Source organism: Phalangium opilio, unplaced genomic scaffold, assembly GCF_054372755.1.
Source record: "Phalangium opilio isolate 3A_F unplaced genomic scaffold, DU_Popi_V2 ptg000002l_1, whole genome shotgun sequence".
In the NCBI taxonomy this organism is placed as follows: domain Eukaryota; kingdom Metazoa; phylum Arthropoda; class Arachnida; order Opiliones; family Phalangiidae; genus Phalangium; species Phalangium opilio.
The window spans coordinates 9,914,281-9,932,814 of NW_028324144.1; the positions used below are offsets into that span (position 1 = coordinate 9,914,281).

Below are 18,534 nucleotides of genomic sequence, written 5' to 3' on the forward strand. Positions count from 1 at the left end.
TAAAAAAATGAAATAAATCAATAAAAATCAAAAAAATCCGATTTAAATAAAAAAAATCGATTTTGTTATTTTTTTTGAAAAAATCAAAAATCAAAAACCCTGATTTCTATTCATTTTCTCGCTCTCGCGCAAAGTTTTCTCGCTTCTCGCGTGAATAACAAGATGGTCCCGGCTGACCATAACATTTTTGCACACCTAAGAATTTTTCAGGGCATATTTCCAGTGAGGCAGTGACCCCTATAGGTTTCTCAGAGAAGATTACGAACATAATAACCCAATCAGTAAAACAAACCTAACGAAAAGAGACTGGATTATTGATTGCGTGCATTTTCTTTTTCTCTATATTCGGGATTGAGACGCAACCATCTCATTCTTTCTTTAGTCGTCTCCTTGGCTTTAGAAACCATTTCATTTCTGTAAACTTGGTTACATCATATGTAATATGAACACTTGCAATAATTAGTTGGTTCCATTAGGAGAGGGTCAACAATAGCGTATGTTTAAACTGATTTTAGGAATAAAATTTCTTAAAACGATTTAACTAGAATTAAGGTAAATTAATGCCGATTAAAATAATAAATTATACTTATTTAGTTATAAAAAAACCTCTTAATTGGACTCGAAGAGGTTTATTTTGGTTTCCCAACTTGTCGTTATAATATTTGAGACCGAAAACAAAGATTTTAAATCTTTCATTCCTAATATTCTTTTTAGGTAAAAAATAGTGATCCTTGGCATTGCTACGTTTGCAAGCCATTCAACAAAGAAGAATTTGGACTCGTCAAAATAAAGCAAGAATGGAGAAAAAATATGGAAAACCTTTTTTCACCATCGGAGAGTCCCTCTGAAAAAGAAAATAGGCCTTCTGAAAATGAGGAGAGTCCTCCTGAAAATGAAGAGAGTCATGAAAATAAAAAGAGTAAAAGTGAATTAACCGTGCTATCTGTATTTGACGGGATCGGGACAGGTAACTATTCTGTTTCAATATTATTGAAGAGATATAAAGTATGATGAAAAGATCAAGCTTAGTAGCTATTGGGTATCGACAGTCACTTCGCAACTAACCGTTTTGAATTACGGTGTAATACTTTTTTATTCTGAAAATTTCAACCTAAATATTTGCGTGGTTAAAGTCAGAAGTAGGAGCACTTTAAAATGCATTTCTGAAATTACTCAAACAAATAGTACAACTTCGCAATTGATCTTTTTGTCACGGATTCTCGATTTATGATGCAGAGAACCAAGTGACTTTAAAACAATTTCCGTATTAGCTAGGTGTGGTTGGGGTGGGAAGGGCGTGTTAGCTTCTTCTTTGCTAATGTAGTACAGTAGTTAGTCTCAATTCATGATTTCTAACTTGCCATCAAAAGGTCCCAACGGTTGGGTACATTAAAGGGAATGCGAATTTACAATTTCATATCATATTTTACCACGACAGTGGTATTATGTTACACTTAAGTCTCTACTTTCCACATATCAAGTTTTTAATATAATTGAACCAAAGTTTCTATTTTTAAAATCCATTGAAAAATCAATAAAACTCAGTTTCGATATATCAATAATTTTGTCTTGTCGAGCTTGTTCGCCCGTTTGATGACATCACTATGACACGAGGAAAAAAAGCCCGGGAATCCGATACGCGTCACTCTCGAGCTTCTCGCTAGTCTAAACTCTGGGTCTAATAGCGGAGAGAGATGGGCACCATCTTACGTGAAAAATATATCTGTGACGTCAGCCTACGGGGAAACGTTTTAGCCTTTCATAAAAAGTGGATTTCAAATAATTTCATATGAAGCATTTTCAAATGCGTATTGCCAAATAACTAGAAATCGGAGAATTAAAAGCTTGATATTTTTGAATTCACAGAAATCAATTCTTTCTTTTGTTATATAAATCAGAGGTTTTTCAAACGAAGCTTCTCATTCCCTTTAAGCCAAAAATGTATCTTTTAGTCTATCCAACCTTCACATACAAATTCAAGACCTACACACTCACAGATCATAATCGTAAAAAACATAACGTCTTTATACATATGATGTATAACAGTGGAAAACGTGATAATCAGCAGATGCACGGGTTCTGATTAAAGAAATTGGGCCTGGGATCCTTCGACTACATTTTAAAGCATAGCGCGGCTATTTACTGATGAACTCCGGGTTTGGCTTGGCAAAGGCTAGTGGGCGGGATTTATACATGCACGTATAAGTCCTGCCCACAAATCCCTCTAGCATGTCAAAACTGGAGTTCGTATGGAAAGTCAACTTGTAGGGGATACACTGGACCCGTTAGCGCAAGCGGCACGGGTTTTGGTTAACGAGAATATGTTAAGGTTATGGTTGTTGATCTGTCTGTGTAGACACACTACGCGACTATTTTGACGACATGGTACTTACTGTGCCCCAGAGAAGTGAAATATTTTAAGCGTTAAGCGCCGACAGAACTTAACCCATCATCAACACGTCTTGATCCTTCAGTCCGTCCTTTTATTATTGTCTATTACCATTCAACATATACTACCTTAAAGTTAGATGACACCCTTGGAAAACTAGAGACATGGTTGCCTAAAAACACTTGTAACATTAAGTTTGTGTTTTTTCATGCCATGAATCGAAACCATCCAGTAGTTAGAAACATCCTACTCTTAGTTGGCTAGTTAAAAAAACCCGGGTTTATTACACCGTTTGAAAAAAAATATTATAACAAAGTTTCATTTAATTGATATCACACCAGGGATAGATTTAATTTTAGAAGTAGGAATGGAGAGCGGTCAGTATTTACTTCAGTCCTACTCATAGCCCAGTATAAAGCCCCTCTCTCTAACATGTAACGAAGAGTTTAAATTATCTCATTGGCTCACTTAAACCTAAGACCATTAAACACAGATGGACTGGAATGGAGATAGGGCGGGTGGTTCCTTGTGGGAAGCGTCTCTCTAGCGCCTCTCTAGAGCCACGCCGCGACCAATATTGAAACTATTTCCAATCAAACAAACAGGAGCCTGAAATAGCAGACGACATTAGGCCCGCTAAAGCTCGAAAGTCTATGTTAATTTAGAAAGTAAATAAGTTAGCGAAAGTGTTTAGTTAATTGTAAGTAAGAATTACTATTAGAAAGTTGATATTTGGGGTTTGGTATTTTGAAGATATGGGATTTATCAGAATAACGATGATCATTTTTACAAACTCCGAAAGCGCACCTTTTGCTTGGCATCTTATAAAAAAACGAACATAAAAGGCGAAAAAGCGGAGAGGAAAAACCTAACCGTGCCTAGACCGTACAATCATAAAAATTCGACAGAGCAGACGACATAATAAAGGTCACAACAAGATCTATGCCTTGAACAGTTTCGGGAGTCTCCCAAGAGGGGCGACGATACGCGCTGAATTTTGAAGATAGGGGTTTTAGCTTATCATTCTAGTCCATCTGTGTTTAATGGTCTTAGCTTAAACTATGTTTTGATGACGTTGCTGACGGGGACGACGAAAAATACGTAATTCCTTTTTACATCTGTCGCTATGACCCGCCTCTTCTTTCATTCCTCTCCGTCCCATTACTCTGTTCTCCATTCCTACTTCTAAAATTAAATCTATCCCTGATGACACCCAATATTGGGACTGCTTATTAATGAACAGTTTGTCGAGAGAGAGGGAAAGTTTTCATAAAGGCTGAAGTTTTACTTAATTATGAGTAGGAATTAAAGCTCCTTCTTCGAGCTCCATGATAAATTCACTTTATGTGTCATAATTAGGTTGTGGGTTGGTTCTCTGCTTATATCCCATTGGATAGAATCCGTTGGGCAGAATTTCATTCGACAGAAATCCCATTCGGCCGAAAATCCCATTCGACAGAAATCCCATTCGGCCGAAAACCCCATTCGACAGAAATCCCATTCGACAGAAATCCCATTCGACAGAAATCCCATTCGGTCGGAAATCCCATTCGACAGAAATCCCATTCGGCCGAAAGTCCCATTCGACAGAAATCCCCTTCGGTCGGAAATCCCATTCGACAGATTGGTCATGTGAATGAAAACATTAAGTACAAGAAGAGAATCCAACCGTACAAGGGGCAAGCAGCCATTCTGGTTCTGCCAAGAGCCAACGCTAGAGGTAGTGAACGATGACTGGCGTCGCTTTTTGGCCCAAGCTTGAAGCTGCTGTTAACGACGATTCCGGCTTATTTATGGAATAAATGAATTCGTCTATATCCGATTCCACACACCGAACCTAACCAAACCTAAAAAACCTAACCAAACCTAACCAAAACTAACCAAACCAAACGTAACCAAACCAAACCTAACCTAACCTAACCTAACCTAACCTAACCTAACCTAACCTAACCTAACCAAACCTAACCTAACCTAACCTAACCTAACCTAACCAAACCTAACCTAACCTAACCAAACCTAACCAAACCAAACCAAACCTAACCTAACCTAACCTAACCTAACCTAACCTAAGCAAACCTAACCAAACCTAACCTAACCTAACCTAACCTAACCAAACCAAACCTAACCTAAGCAAACCTAACCTAACCTAACCTAACCTAAGCAAACCTAACCTAACCTAACCTAACCTAACCTAAGCAAACCTAACCTAAGCAAACCTAACCTAAGAAAACCTAACCTAAGCAAACCTAACCTAAGCAAACCTAACCAAACCTAACCAAACCAAACCAAACCAAACCAAACCAAACCTAACCTAACCTAACCTAACCTAACCTAACCTAACCAAACCAAACCAAACCAAACAAACCTAACCAAACCCTCCTAACCTAACCTAACCTAACCAAACCTAACCTAACCTAACCTAACCTAAGCTAACCCTAGGCCAACCTAGAAAATAAGAATATTTTGGAAAAGGCCCATGTTTATTTTTCAACGACCTTAATTAATTATAAAATGCGAAATCGCACCAATGGGAAATTCGCTCCAACGAGACTTCTGTCCAACAGGAATGGGAAGTCTGCTCAATGGGAATACGATAAAATGCGAAATCGCGCCAATGGGAAATTCGCTCCAACGAGACTTCTGTCCAACAGGAATGGGAAGTCTGCTCAATGGGAATTAGGTCCATTGGGAACAGCCGGCTAGCTTCGGTCAATTAGAACAACTTATTTTTTATTTCGGTCCAATGGAATTTCGTTCCAATGGAATTCTGTTCAATGGTTATATACCGGTTCTCTCTGTTGGTTGTTTAAGGCCATTTCAGACAGCTAAATCTTTTGTCTCAGTTCGATTAGTTAAATTTAGTTCTAGAACTAATGATATCGTTTAAATGGTAGTTTTAAGAATTGACTCATATTTTGCGACAAAACGTTTTTTATGGGCGATCCATTTTTTCATTTATCTGGTTAAGTAAAAAGTTGGCTAGGCCCTAGGCCGATAAAGTCTTTACTTACGGTCATAATTTTCTCTTCCTGTTTGAAACAGTAGACTTGCATTGTTTAATATTTGAGTATTTAAAATAAATTGAGTTTTAATTTTCATTTTAGGAAGAGTAGTATTAGATGAACTGAATATAAAAGTTAAAAAATACTACGCTTACGAAATCGATGAAGACGCAATAACAGTTTCAAAAATGAAACTGCCTAAAAAAATTCATTATCTTGGGGACGTGAAAAACTTCAAAGATGCTGTGGTAAGTTGACAATGAAATAATAGAACATTAGTTGCATGTGCCTCTTTCGTGCCCCATCTACCTTTCAAACCGATTTGTATTTGAGAAAACCGGTGAAAAACCTATCGCAGAACAAAGTCGCAAAATAATTTGCAACACTAAAATGACCAAAATTATATAAAAAAGATACGCCACCTGTAGATTTGTTCTAGTAAAATTAAATAGAACAAGATGACTAGTATTTGTTCAGTGAGCTTTATTATTAGTAAAGTCCTGAACCTATCTGTAAAATCATCAATTTTCTTCGGAAAGTGATTCAGTCCTAAAATTAATTAAAGGGAGGGTGAAGTACAAAATGAAGTGATTTTTATCGATTTTTCGTCTAAGTATAGGGTCTTTGCGCGTGACGTCAAGTTACCTACCCCCTTTCCTCTCCCCTTGCCGGCTGCTCGCTCTGGCCACGTTAGGATGCCATGTTGACATCCCCTGAAAACCGGTTTTCGCCCCCTATTTCTTCTCCCTTTTTACTCTCGCGGAAACACCCTATAAGACCAGTCTGCATAGTGAAACATTCAGGAATTATCTCAGAATGATTTTAACATTAATTTAGTTTCAGATTTTAAGGATAATTTGAATTAAGGCCCTCCGACCAATCGCATAACGCGCTGCGTTTTTTTTTAACAAAATTCTCGTGGCACGCTTCGTGTCGAATGAAATTTATCGCGGGATTTGATAACAATTTTGTTGACAAAAACGCGATTGGTCGGAGGCCCTTATTTCAAATTATCCCTAAAATCTGAAATTCATTTTAATTTTAAAATCATTCGGAGATATTTCCTGAATGTTTCACTATGCAGACTGGTCTTATACATAGAAGAAGAATCGATAAAAAAAGCACTTGATTTTCCACATTATACTTTTAAAAACTATAATTTAATAATTATAAAAAAATAATTATAATTGATTCATATTGTTTGTGTTATACATATAGATAACTGATATTGGACCTATAGACATACTTATAGGTGGATCGCCTTGCAATGACCTTTCGCGGGCCAATCCCAACAGGAAAGGACTGTTTGGTAAGAATATATATATATATATATTGTATTGTTTAATTTAACATTTCAACAAAAATAGTTCATCAATCTGAAAAAAAAAACTTATAGGGTCAACTACTATTAAAGGCATAAAGGTAGAAATATCAATATTGTTGATTTGCAACTACATTTCAATAATTTGTCTATCATCCTCATACATATAATGAATTTTCTTCACTACCAATCATTTAAAAAACATTTAAAGAAAAACAAACTTCTGTTATAAACCGTTTAACCCACATCTGGCAAAAAGTGATAAAACAAGTTGACCCAAGGGCTCTTAATAGCAGCCACATCGTTATCTATTTAATTAGCACACAAATAAAAAAAATTTCAAAGACCCTAAAAAAAAAAAATCAGAAGTGTCCGACCCCACAGATAAAAATTCAAAAGTATCCGACCCCACAGATAGAGAGGTACCCTCCCCCCATCCCAGACATTTTAGACATAAAACTAAACTATAAAAAGTCGGGTTTCATTAAGTCTATATGGCTCAGTGGTAGAATGTCTGTGTACTGCGCCAACGACCCGGGTTCAATTCCCGGGTGCGATGTGGAAAAGTTTTATTTAAAATAAAATCTCTAACTGAGCTCAGTTACCCCTATTGGTGGGTTGAGGTACTATAGAGTTCCTTTTAAAGGGACAGTAAAGAAGGCATCGGCGGGTGGGTAAAAATTATTTGAAATACGTAAGAGGCACGTGACGAAGGAGAGGCGTGGTTCAAAGAAGCTTAGTTCGTTTTATTTCGAAAACCACCACTTCATGGAATTGGCGCTGCAATCTCGCGAAAAACAAGGACTAGATGTCCAGTTCCACTCCATGAGGAGTCTTTGTATCTTGGCATCACGTGATGTCTGTGACGTATTTCAAATAATTTTTACCCACCCGCCGATGCCTTCTTTGGAGTCCCTTTAAGCCAAAATCTAACGATAAAGAAAGCGATAACCTCGGCCACTACTACTACTACGGCTCGGGTCAAACTAAGAGCCTCATCGTATCCTACAATGTGGCTAAAAACCGGCAAAAACCTTTCCACGAGGAAAATAATAGTGTTAATTAGAAATACTAAGGCTTTGTATTTGTCATTCGTGTTATTATAGGTCTTCCAACAGGCAACAGCTAATACAGGGCTGATACTAACGCACACGCTCAATTTTAGTTGAATAAGCGACTAATTAATTTAAAAACAGTAAACAAAAAGTGACTAAATAAGGGCAAATTAAGCTATAAAAAGAGCCACATGACGTGAAATATTTTCAGAGATGACCGATTTTCATAATTAGTTTCTATAATAAAAGATATTTTGAAGTTCGGTGTCGTATAGGCTTAGAAATTTCCAGTTGAAAGAAAGGTCACCTCATAAAAGGTCTACGGCGAAATTCAATTTTTTGGGGTACAGCTCAGAATGTATAGCATTTGATGCCGTATTTATATACAGCATGAAACCTACTTCGTAAGCCTATACAATTACCCCAGTAGCAAAAACTAGTCGGGCATACAACAAACCCGATCAAGGGCCCAATAGAGTTATCATAAAGCGGCCTTCAAGCCGACTCGAAATTATTCGGTTGAGCTACAGTCGAAATAGGGCATTAGCGTCTCTAAACCGACTAAAAAATAACTAGTTAACTGGGAGTCGAAAACCGGCTAAATATGTTTGCTTTTACCTCTCCGAGTGACGTTTGTCACGGAGAGGTTCTATTCTCGACGTGTCTGTCTGTCAGTCTGTTGGTACACCTCGGTCGGTGCTTTCTCAGTTTGCAAGTTGGAGCAAAACTGGCTTCTAAACACCATCTTTTGGTCTTTGTCTATTCCACTTCGACACCAGTTTGCACTTAATGACTTCTAGACACCATCTTATGTTCTTAGTTCATTCCACATAATTACCAATTTATAATATCGGCTTCCACTCCATTATCATCGTTGAGCTAATATATACGCGGCGATCGGTTAGGGTTACGAGAAACGCAGAACGTCCAAATGGAGGGATTCCACCAAAGATCCACGCCAATGCACTCTCTGTTATCACTTACTAAGAATCGGCTGCCTTATATACTCAATTTCCAGACAATCGCGAAAGAGGCCTACACTAGATCCCAGTAGCATTTCTTATCCATGTTGTGGTCGGTTTATTGTCTGTAAAGAGTGTTAGCTGTCGGATTCGGTTAACTGTCGGTAAAGGTTTTAAAACCACCTAAAGTCGAATATTCGAGTCAAATCGGGCGACAGGCGATGAGCGGGATATTTCTTTATGTAGGCCCAGCGATAGACCTAATTTTAGAAGTAGGAATGGGGAACGGTTAGTATTTACTTCAGTCCGACTCGTAGCCCAGTATAGAGCCCCTCCCTCCAACACGTATCGAAAATTTTAAATTATCTTATTGGCTCACTTAAACTACGTTTTGAATGCGTTGCTGATGGGAACGGCGAAAATTTCTTTTCACCTCTGTCGCTATGACCCGCCTTTCCGTGGAAGGGGTCCGGGACTTTGACGTTCGCCCAGATTTGTCTGTTCTCCATTCCTACTTCTAAATTTAAATCTATTCTGGTAGGCCTTTTCCAGATTTCGAGGCGATTTACTCGATTTCGAATCTAATTGCTGAAAATCAATTAAAATCACGACGCTAGGAAATCAAATCTTTACTCAGTTTGATGTCGGTAAAATGACGTTCGACCAAAATGCATTCACATTATTGCCAACTCGGTTTCAAGTCCCGGAAAACAATTGCCTACTCTGTTTCAAGTCGGTGTTGTGGTGGGCTGTGACTGACGCGCCACTCAAATTCCATGCAACAAAATATATATTAGTCAATTTTGCGATGCGCATAACTGCTACTCGACTAGTTAGTTTTGAGTCGGCTTGAGGGCCGCATTAATCTTATCCGAGTGCTCATTGACTTTATTTTCAATGGCTTGAACATGAAGTATTATGGACCGGTAGTCCGATAACTCAATCGGGCCGATTTATCAGATTGTTATCGCCCCTATTGTTTTTTGCTGCTGGGAATTCCACGTCGGGATTTGAGACGAATATCCGACTTAAAGACGGTTTCAAAACGTTTACCATCAATTAATCGATTCGGACAACTAACCGTCTATACCGACAATAAACCGCCTACAAAACGGATAGCAAATTCTACAGCGGTACGCTAGAGTTTTCGACGTTTTATTTCCATTTCAAAATCAATTTTTTTTTTAAATTTTAAACAAAGTGAAATAAAAACCGTGGCGAAAAGGTTTTTACCTGAAAAAAAGTGCTATACCTGGTTTAACCACCCATTATCATCACAATGGCGGCTTGCACATTTTGGCCACAAAAAGAGATTGTATCAATATACATTTTTTCATTGCCCAGCATGTGTGGTATGATTTCTAACACGGTTGTTCAACAGCTAAACATAACACACATTCTAGGCAATAAAAGAACAAGACCGTAAAATAAATATTTATACAATATAACGGAAATATATAATTCGATGGTTGTTCTTTGAATGTTTTTGAAGTGACTGGTAGTAAGGAAAATTTATTATATGTACGAGGAATGACTGACAAATGAATGAAATGTAGATTCCATTCAACTTTATTGATATTTGTATATTTAAGGTTTTAATAGTATTGGACCCTAAAAGGTTTTTTTTTCAGTTCGAAGAACCATACCTAGAGAGATGGATTATTCGATGAAAAAGATTAAATTATGAATTATTCTCCCTTTAATACGCTTCTTATTTTAGGTTGCGTCAATAATGAAAAAAAACTGTTTTCCTTTTAGATTCGAACGGGACCGGTCCACTGTTTTTCTACTTTTACAAAATCTTTAGGGCTATTAGAGAAGAAAACAAAAGAACTGGTCGAAAATTTTATTGGCTGTATGAAAATGTCGCCTCCATGCCCACGGAGTTTAAGAAAGACATCTCAAATTTCTTCGAGGTAAAGCTAATGTTTTTTGTTTTTTCGTTACTTTCAAATTCGAAGGTAAATGTTTAAACGTCATTTGGATTTTTCCTCGGAATCAATCGATCTTTGACTTGCGTTAAGAAGAAATATACCATAAGAAGGCATAATTAGCGAGATTTTAGGCTCCTACTCTTACGCCTGTGTCTGTGGACAATTAAGCCCCACCCCTTTCATGTCCGTCATTGCTCTGCGCCTTCCTAACTTTATGGATTTGGAATATGTGTCTACGTGAAAATCGTTCTATAATTATTTCTAAATCGAATAAAGTGTATTATTATTAAGAATTCGTGAGTCCAAAAAACCAAACCAAGACTTAACAAAAAGGTAAAAGAGATAAGATGGTGGAAAACGAAAAGGTAAAAGAGATAAGACGGTGGAAAACATAGAGTAAGACAAAATATACCGGCAGCGATTTAGGTCTTCTTATAGGTATATTTCTTCTTTGTGTGACCAAAAAGTGATATCTAGTTTACTAGGGAGAAGGGATTAATTCGCCAAATTTCTAGCTTTATCTCCAGACGAAACGTAGGTCCTGAGTAAATTCCCGCTCTAAATTACAACCACCATGTCATTTTTCTTGAAAACTCACGTCAGCGCGACGCCAATGACGAAAATTACGTATTTTCCAATTGAAGACAAGCGAAATAACCCGGCCTTCTTTTTAGTCCTCCCTTGTACTTTGAAAGGGGGACTGGGACTATGGCGAGCGAATACTTACGCAACTTATAACTTCTCCCTAGTAAACTAGATATCCCTTCTTGGTGAGACCCAGCTTTCCGCGGCACACGTTAGTTTGGCGCTGAAAAGAGATGTTAGGAAATAAAAACTTTGGTTGTTCAACTAACGTGTACTCGCCGCGGCCTTGGGATATTAAGTTTTATGAACACTCGAGATGAGACGTTCGTCAGAGAGAACCTGATACACAATACCCTCATTCGAGTATTCGCCGAGGGGTCCGATGTTTTGAAAAAAGTGTATGGGATTTCGTTTTATTTCCTCGGATTTGTTTGATTTCAAAATTCGATAAAATCCAATCGATTTCATTTTACCCGTGATTCGGTCGTATTTTGCGATTTTTCCCGTGATTCGGTCGGATTTTGCGATTTTTTTTCCCCGTGATTTCGTCGGATTTTCGATTTTTTCCCCGTGATTTCGTCGGATTTTCGATTTTTTCCCCTGGATTTCGTCGGATTTTCGATTTTTTCCACTGGATTTCGTCGGATTTTCGATTTTTTCCCCGTGATTTCGTCGGATTTTCGATTTTTTTCCCCGTGATTTCCTCGGATTTTGCTATTTTCCCCGTGATTTCCTCGGATTTTACTATTTCTCCCGTGATTTCCTCGGATTTTACTATTTTTCCCGTGATTTCCTCGGATTTTGCGATTTTTTTCCCCGATTTACTCGGATTTTGCGATTTTTTCCCCCGATTTACTCGGATTTTGCGATTTTTCCCCCGATTTACTCGGATTTTGCGATTTTTTCCCCCGATTTACTCGGATTTTGCGATTTTTCCCCCGATTTACTCGGATTTTGCGATTTTTCCCCCGATTTACTCGGATTTTGCGATTTTTCCCCCGATTTACTCGGATTTTGCGATTTTTCCCCCGATTTACTCGGATTTTGCGATTTTTCCCCTGATTTACTCGGATTTTGCGATTTTTCCCCTGATTTACTCGGATTTTGCTATTTTTCCCCTGATTTACTCGGATTTTGCGATTTTTCCCCTGATTTACTCGGATTTTGCGATTTTTCCCCTGATTTACTCGGATTTTGCGATTTTTCCCCTGATTTACTCGGATTTTGCGATTTTTCCCCTGATTTACTCGGATTTTGCGATTTTTCCCCTGATTTACTCGGATTTTGCGATTTTTTCCCCTGATTTACTCGGATTTTGCGATTTTTTCCCCTGATTTACTCGGATTTTGCGATTTTTTCCCCTGATTTACTCGGATTTTGCGATTTTTTTTCCCCTGATTTACTCGGATTTTGCGATTTTTTCCCCTGATTTACTCGGATTTTGCGATTTTTTTTCCCCTGATTTACTCGGATTTTGCGATTTTTTCCCCTGATTTACTCGGATTTTGCGATTTTTTCCCCTGATTTACTCGGATTTTGCGATTTTTCCCCTGATTTACTCGGATTTTGCGATTTTTCCCCTGATTTACTCGGATTTTGCGATTTTTCCCCTGATTTACTCGGATTTTGCGATTTTTCCCCTGATTTACTCGGATTTTGCGATTTTTCCCCTGATTTACTCGGATTTTGCGATTTTTCCCCTGATTTACTCGGATTTTGAAAAATTTTTCCCCTGATTTACTCGGATTTTGAAAAATTTTTTCCCTGATTTCCTCGGATTTTGAAAATTTTCCCCCTGATTTCCTCGGATTTTGAAAATTTTCCCCCTGATTTCCTCGGATTTTGAAAATTTTCCCCCTGATTTCCTCGGATTTTGAAAATTTTCCCCCTGATTTCCTCGGATTTTGAAAATTTTCCCCCTGATTTCCTCGGATTTTGAAAATTTTCCCCCTGATTTCCTCGGATTTTGAAAATTTTCCCCCTGATTTCCTCGGATTTTGAAAATTTTCCCCCTGATTTCCTCGGATTTTGAAAATTTTCCCCCTGATTTCCTCGGATTTTGAAAATTTTCCCCCTGATTTCCTCGGATTTTGAAAATTTTCCCCCTGATTTCCTCGGATTTTGAAAATTTTCCCCCTGATTTCCTCGGATTTTGAAAATTTTCCCCCCGATTTCCTCGGATTTTGAAAATTTTCCCCCCGATTTCCTCGGATTTTGAAAATTTTCCCCCCGATTTCCTCGGATTTTGAAAATTTTCCCCCTGATTTCCTCGGATTTTGAAAATTTTCCCCCTGATTTCCTCGGATTTTGAAAATTTTCCCCCTGATTTCCTCGGATTTTGAAAATTTTCCCCCTGATTTCCTCGGATTTTGAAAATTTTCCCCCTGATTTCCTCGGATTTTGAAAATTTTCCCCCTGATTTCCTCGGATTTTGAAAATTTTCCCCCTGATTTCCTCGGATTTTGAAAATTTTCCCCCTGATTTCCTCGGATTTTGAAAATTTTCCCCCTGATTTCCTCGGATTTTGAAAATTTTCCCCCTGATTTCCTCGGATTTTGAAAATTTTCCCCCTGATTTCCTCGGATTTTGAAAATTTTCCCCCTGATTTCCTCGGATTTTGAAAATTTTCCCCCTGATTTCCTCGGATTTTGAAAATTTTCCCCCTGATTTCCTCGGATTTTGAAAATTTTCCCCCTGATTTCCTCGGATTTTGAAAATTTTCCCCCTGATTTCCTCGGATTTTGAAAATTTTCCCCCTGATTTCCTCGGATTTTGAAAATTTTCCCCCTGATTTCCTCGGATTTTGAAAATTTTCCCCCTGATATCCTCGGATTTTGAAAATTTTCCCCCTGATATCCTCGGATTTTGAAAATTTTCCCCCTGGTTTCCTCGGATTTTGAAAATTTTCCCCCTGGTTTCCTCGGATTTTGAAAATTTTCCCCCTGGTTTCCTCGGATTTTGAAAATTTTTCCCCTGGTTTCCTCGGATTTTGGATTTCGTGAATTGTTTGTTGATTTTGTGATTTTTTTTTTTACTGATTTTGTGATTTCGTTGCGGATTTCGGATTTTTTTATGCGATTTTGAAATCAGCATTGGTTTCGGATTTCTTAAGTTGGATTTCGCGGGTAGCGTACGGGATTTCATGAATGAGCGACAGCGACAGCCCTACCTGAAGTCCAGAACGTTTTTATTTACATCCTGCTGTATAAGACGTCTAAAATTTATCATAGTGACGTCATCCTTTGGCAGTATTGGGGGGTTCTCCATAAAGGAAGGTGTTGGTTTGATCATTTCCACACTGTATAATAGAGATATCTCAGAAGCCTTATTGTGACGTCACCCATGCTATTTGCCCATAAAACTAAAGCGGTACCAAACATGGCCGCCCACTGCTAACGCTAAGCCTGTGACGTTTCACCTAGGCACTGACGTAAAAACTGAGATAGATCTATTGAAGACAACCTAGGCCCTAGAAAAAAATGGTGTTGGTCCCAGTCCTTATAGAGGAGGTCTTAACGGTTCAGAGTGAGCTGAATGATAAAAACACATTGAAATGAATAATATTAGGTACTTCAATAGAACCATAGAGGATAAACAACTGAGGAGTAGACAATTGAATTTAACCTTTACCAATGCCAAATTGTACTATTCATTTCTGGGTTTTTCTCATTGACTGATTGACTTCTGTTTCAAAAGTATAATTATTGGTTGAGAATGTCGTCTCCTTTACTGTACATTCTCTATGAAGGCGGGGATCGATATTGAGACAAAGTTAACCACGTGTGAACCAAGAAACCGAGTGCCGGAAGTAGTTCCAAAAAATTTAAAGAAAGCTGAGTTCGGCAACTTTCTAATCTTCTATTGCATATGCTCTATGATAGAACCAGGTGTCACGACCGCAATTGGATTGCCGTTGTTATATTTCTGATCGGGCAAGTTCCATTCTTGGCTGCGACTAGAGACAATTAATGATAGTATTGAGAAACTTTAACAATCATTCTGAATAACTAAGAATATTGTTGAGGTGTAACGAGAGGGTACAATATTTACAGACCAATCGAGTTGTCAATGGAACTCTTTTTAACGCTTGAATAATTCATTATTTCAAATTTGAACGCCCCTATTGTCGGTTATCAATAAAAAGCGATAGTTGCATGCATATTCTGGTAATTAAGTTGGTAGGTAGGTCACGACTCTTGAGAGTTTTATTTGCTTATTACATCTTATTATATTTTTAATTTCGTGATCGTTTCATAGATTAACAAACAGTGCAACCTTCTTACATTATATTTTTATTTAACAGTGCGAACCTACACTCGTGGATGCTGTACACTTTTCGCCAATGAATCGGGCGCGCCTCTTTTGGGGCAATATTCCAACCCTACACGTGTAAGTGTTTTTTTAAAGATAAATATGGCTACTGTGCACAACACATTACATATTGATAATTTCTGAAAATTTTGGAACTTTGCATGAAAGCTTGAAAAAACAAGAAGTTAATATGAATGCAACAACCATTGTAAAGTAAATGTTTGATTTTATCGTGTTTTGCCTGTTAAGACTTACCACGTGACCATTAAACCGAAATTCAAATTTGATATTGACTCAAACTTAATGGTGTCTCAAAGGTGTTAAGATAATTATTTTGAGCAGTGAACGGTTATGAAATAGTTATTTATTGTCTATATAAAGAACTACAAAGAGTTCACGAGAATATAGACATTATGGATATATGTTGAATGTTATTCGTCAATGCAGTCAGGCCTGGATCTAGCCAATGCGGGGCCTAGGGCAGATTGCTAACGCGAGGCCCCTGATTTTTTAGTATAGGTTAAAAATTCAATATGTAGTCATTAATTTCCAAGTCATTGACAAAATCTTCGAGGCTCGAGGACTTTATATCAGAATGTTCAGCTTATATTTTGGTTCTACCCACAATACGCATTCCCGCTTCACAAAACTTCTAGCGCATCGTCTGCATGGGTTATGACCATTCACGAACGCTTATAATTCTCGTTCTTGGGAAAGTTTTTATGTGGCCTTTACACGCTCATTGTTTTGCGCAAATTAAATGGGGAACATCTATAAAATTAATCATCTTAAAAATTATTCCCAAGACTTTTCACTAATTGTGCAATTCAATATCCATCAAGATGTTTAAAGCTCATTATTTAGAAAAAACCTTATAACTTTATTGGACAATTATATTGATTAAATTCAATATGTTAAATTCAATATGATATATTCAATTAAATTGAATATATTTTGATCACAGTAAAATTGTTGATGTTGAGTCCATAGACTGGGTACAATTTTATTGTCCAAACATTACACATAAAGCGTCAAATACACAAACTTTAATGTTATTCGAAAGCGAAATATTGTTCAACTGTTTTAATAACATTTTGCGCGATAAAAACTCATTCAGATATTTTTACGCAAATATTGTCCAAAATTTACCGCAAATGATGTTCAATTTCCAAAAAAAAAATATTGCGGCATTATATTTGAACTTTGCACTAATGTTAGTCTGGATAACATTTTATTTATACTCTGTAACTTAAACAACTAGCTAGCCCTACGTTTCTTGTGCCAATTATTCAGCGTATTCACCTTATATGTAATGTTTGGACAGTAAAATTGTACCCGGTTTATGGACTCAACATCAACAATTTTTTTTGAGACAAAAATAAATTCAATATAATTGAAAATATCATGTGGAATTTAATCAATATACTTGTCCAATAAAGTTTTAAGGTTTTTTTTTCTAAATATTGGCCACTCAACATAATGCTGGATTTTAATTTGCACAACAAACGAAAAATTTTGGATGATGTGTTTTATAGATGCCCCCCCCCCCGTTTAACTTGTGTAAAATATTGAGAGTGTAAAGGCCGCATAATTTGAATTCTCGAACAGTTCGATTTATTAAAATAAGTTGAAAGGAAAAATTTTGCAATTCTGAAACGGCCCGGGGCCTTTGATATTTAGCGGGGCCCTGGGCAGCTGCCCGGTCTGCCTTATGGGCGATCCAGGCCTGAATGCAGTTGCGAAAATCTAGAAAATCCATGTTTTGTGATCAATAATGAATGATTTTGAGCAGTGAGCGTTTATGGATATATGTTGAATGAGGAATACATAGATTTCTTCTTCTTGGAATCTCTATGAGTCCATAGACCCCCTTCTAATTACTGATTGAAAGTAAGGGGAAGGGCTTAAAAATTTGTTTAACAGCCCGCTACTCCTTCCTCGCGTATCATTGGCTGTTCACATGTATAGGAACAAAAAAAAATTTAAGAAAACAACAGGAAAAAATGACACCTAATAAATCAAACAAGAAAATAAATCCTCCTCTCGCAAGGTCTCTAAATAACTCATACGCTTACACAAAAAACTTCTCCTGTTGTCAATATACAGGGTGTATCTGAAATGGACGTAGGAGCGAAAGTATTTGGGTTCCTGGGGCCAATATAAGGCGAAACTGTGGTACACTCTAAGAAATGGAAGTGTTAAAAATAGTGTTAAAATGGTGTAAACACCGTAAAAACACCCAAAAGAGAGTTTTATTACCTTGAGTTTTTAGGGGCCAAATTAATGTGTAAATTCGGTGTACAATAACACTATTAAAACACCGTTTTGAAATTAAACATGTAAAATTATACTATACTGCGGGTTTCTTAAAAAAGGTCTTTCTTTTTCATTAATGTTTTAATATTAAAGTCAATCCGAGCAGTAAAAAATTATTGGAAAACGTAATTGTTAAACCTTTTTTAAAGATGATATTCATGAAATAATATATTTTTATCCTTTAAATAAAATTAACAAGGAAATTGGTAATCCGACTGTATTGTACATTCATAAAGCACTGCTAAACGTGTTAGATGATCCACTCTTAAAAGTGTTAAGCGACACTCTCGCAGTGGCGTCGCTAGGCCTTTTATGGGGGCTATATCGCCCCCAAATTTCAAAGTAATCTGTAAACTATACCAAAAAATTGCTCGTAGCCCCCTAAAATTCTTTAACAATATAGTGTATAAAAATTATAATGAAAAGTGCGTTAAGTTTCATCTTTGTAGATATGAATTTCAATATCAAACAGTAGTGGGGACTAAAAGCAAACGAAAACTTAAACTTACTAAAGACGAGTGAAATTCTTTCATCCACAATTGTCTCATAGTCAATAACTCGGTTCCGTACTCTTTATCAATAAAAGTTTGTATATCTTTAATATACGAATAATAAGATTAAGCCCCCAAAATTTCAAACCCTAGCAACGCTATTGCACT

At 37.1% G+C, this 18,534-nt stretch overlaps 1 protein-coding gene across 1 annotated transcript in view; it reads left to right on the forward strand.

The window, feature by feature from the left end:
* The window catches only part of LOC149718738 (DNA (cytosine-5)-methyltransferase 3B-like), an 81,007-nt gene that overhangs the window by 43,486 nt on the left and 18,987 nt on the right, over window positions 1-18,534 (forward strand). The window contains exons 11-15 of the mRNA XM_089852159.1: window positions 715-967; window positions 5,494-5,639; window positions 6,610-6,700; window positions 10,488-10,645; window positions 15,552-15,637. Coding sequence (XP_089708285.1) covers window positions 715-967; window positions 5,494-5,639; window positions 6,610-6,700; window positions 10,488-10,645; window positions 15,552-15,637 — 734 coding nt within the window. The remainder of the gene's footprint in view (window positions 1-714; window positions 968-5,493; window positions 5,640-6,609; window positions 6,701-10,487; window positions 10,646-15,551; window positions 15,638-18,534) is intronic.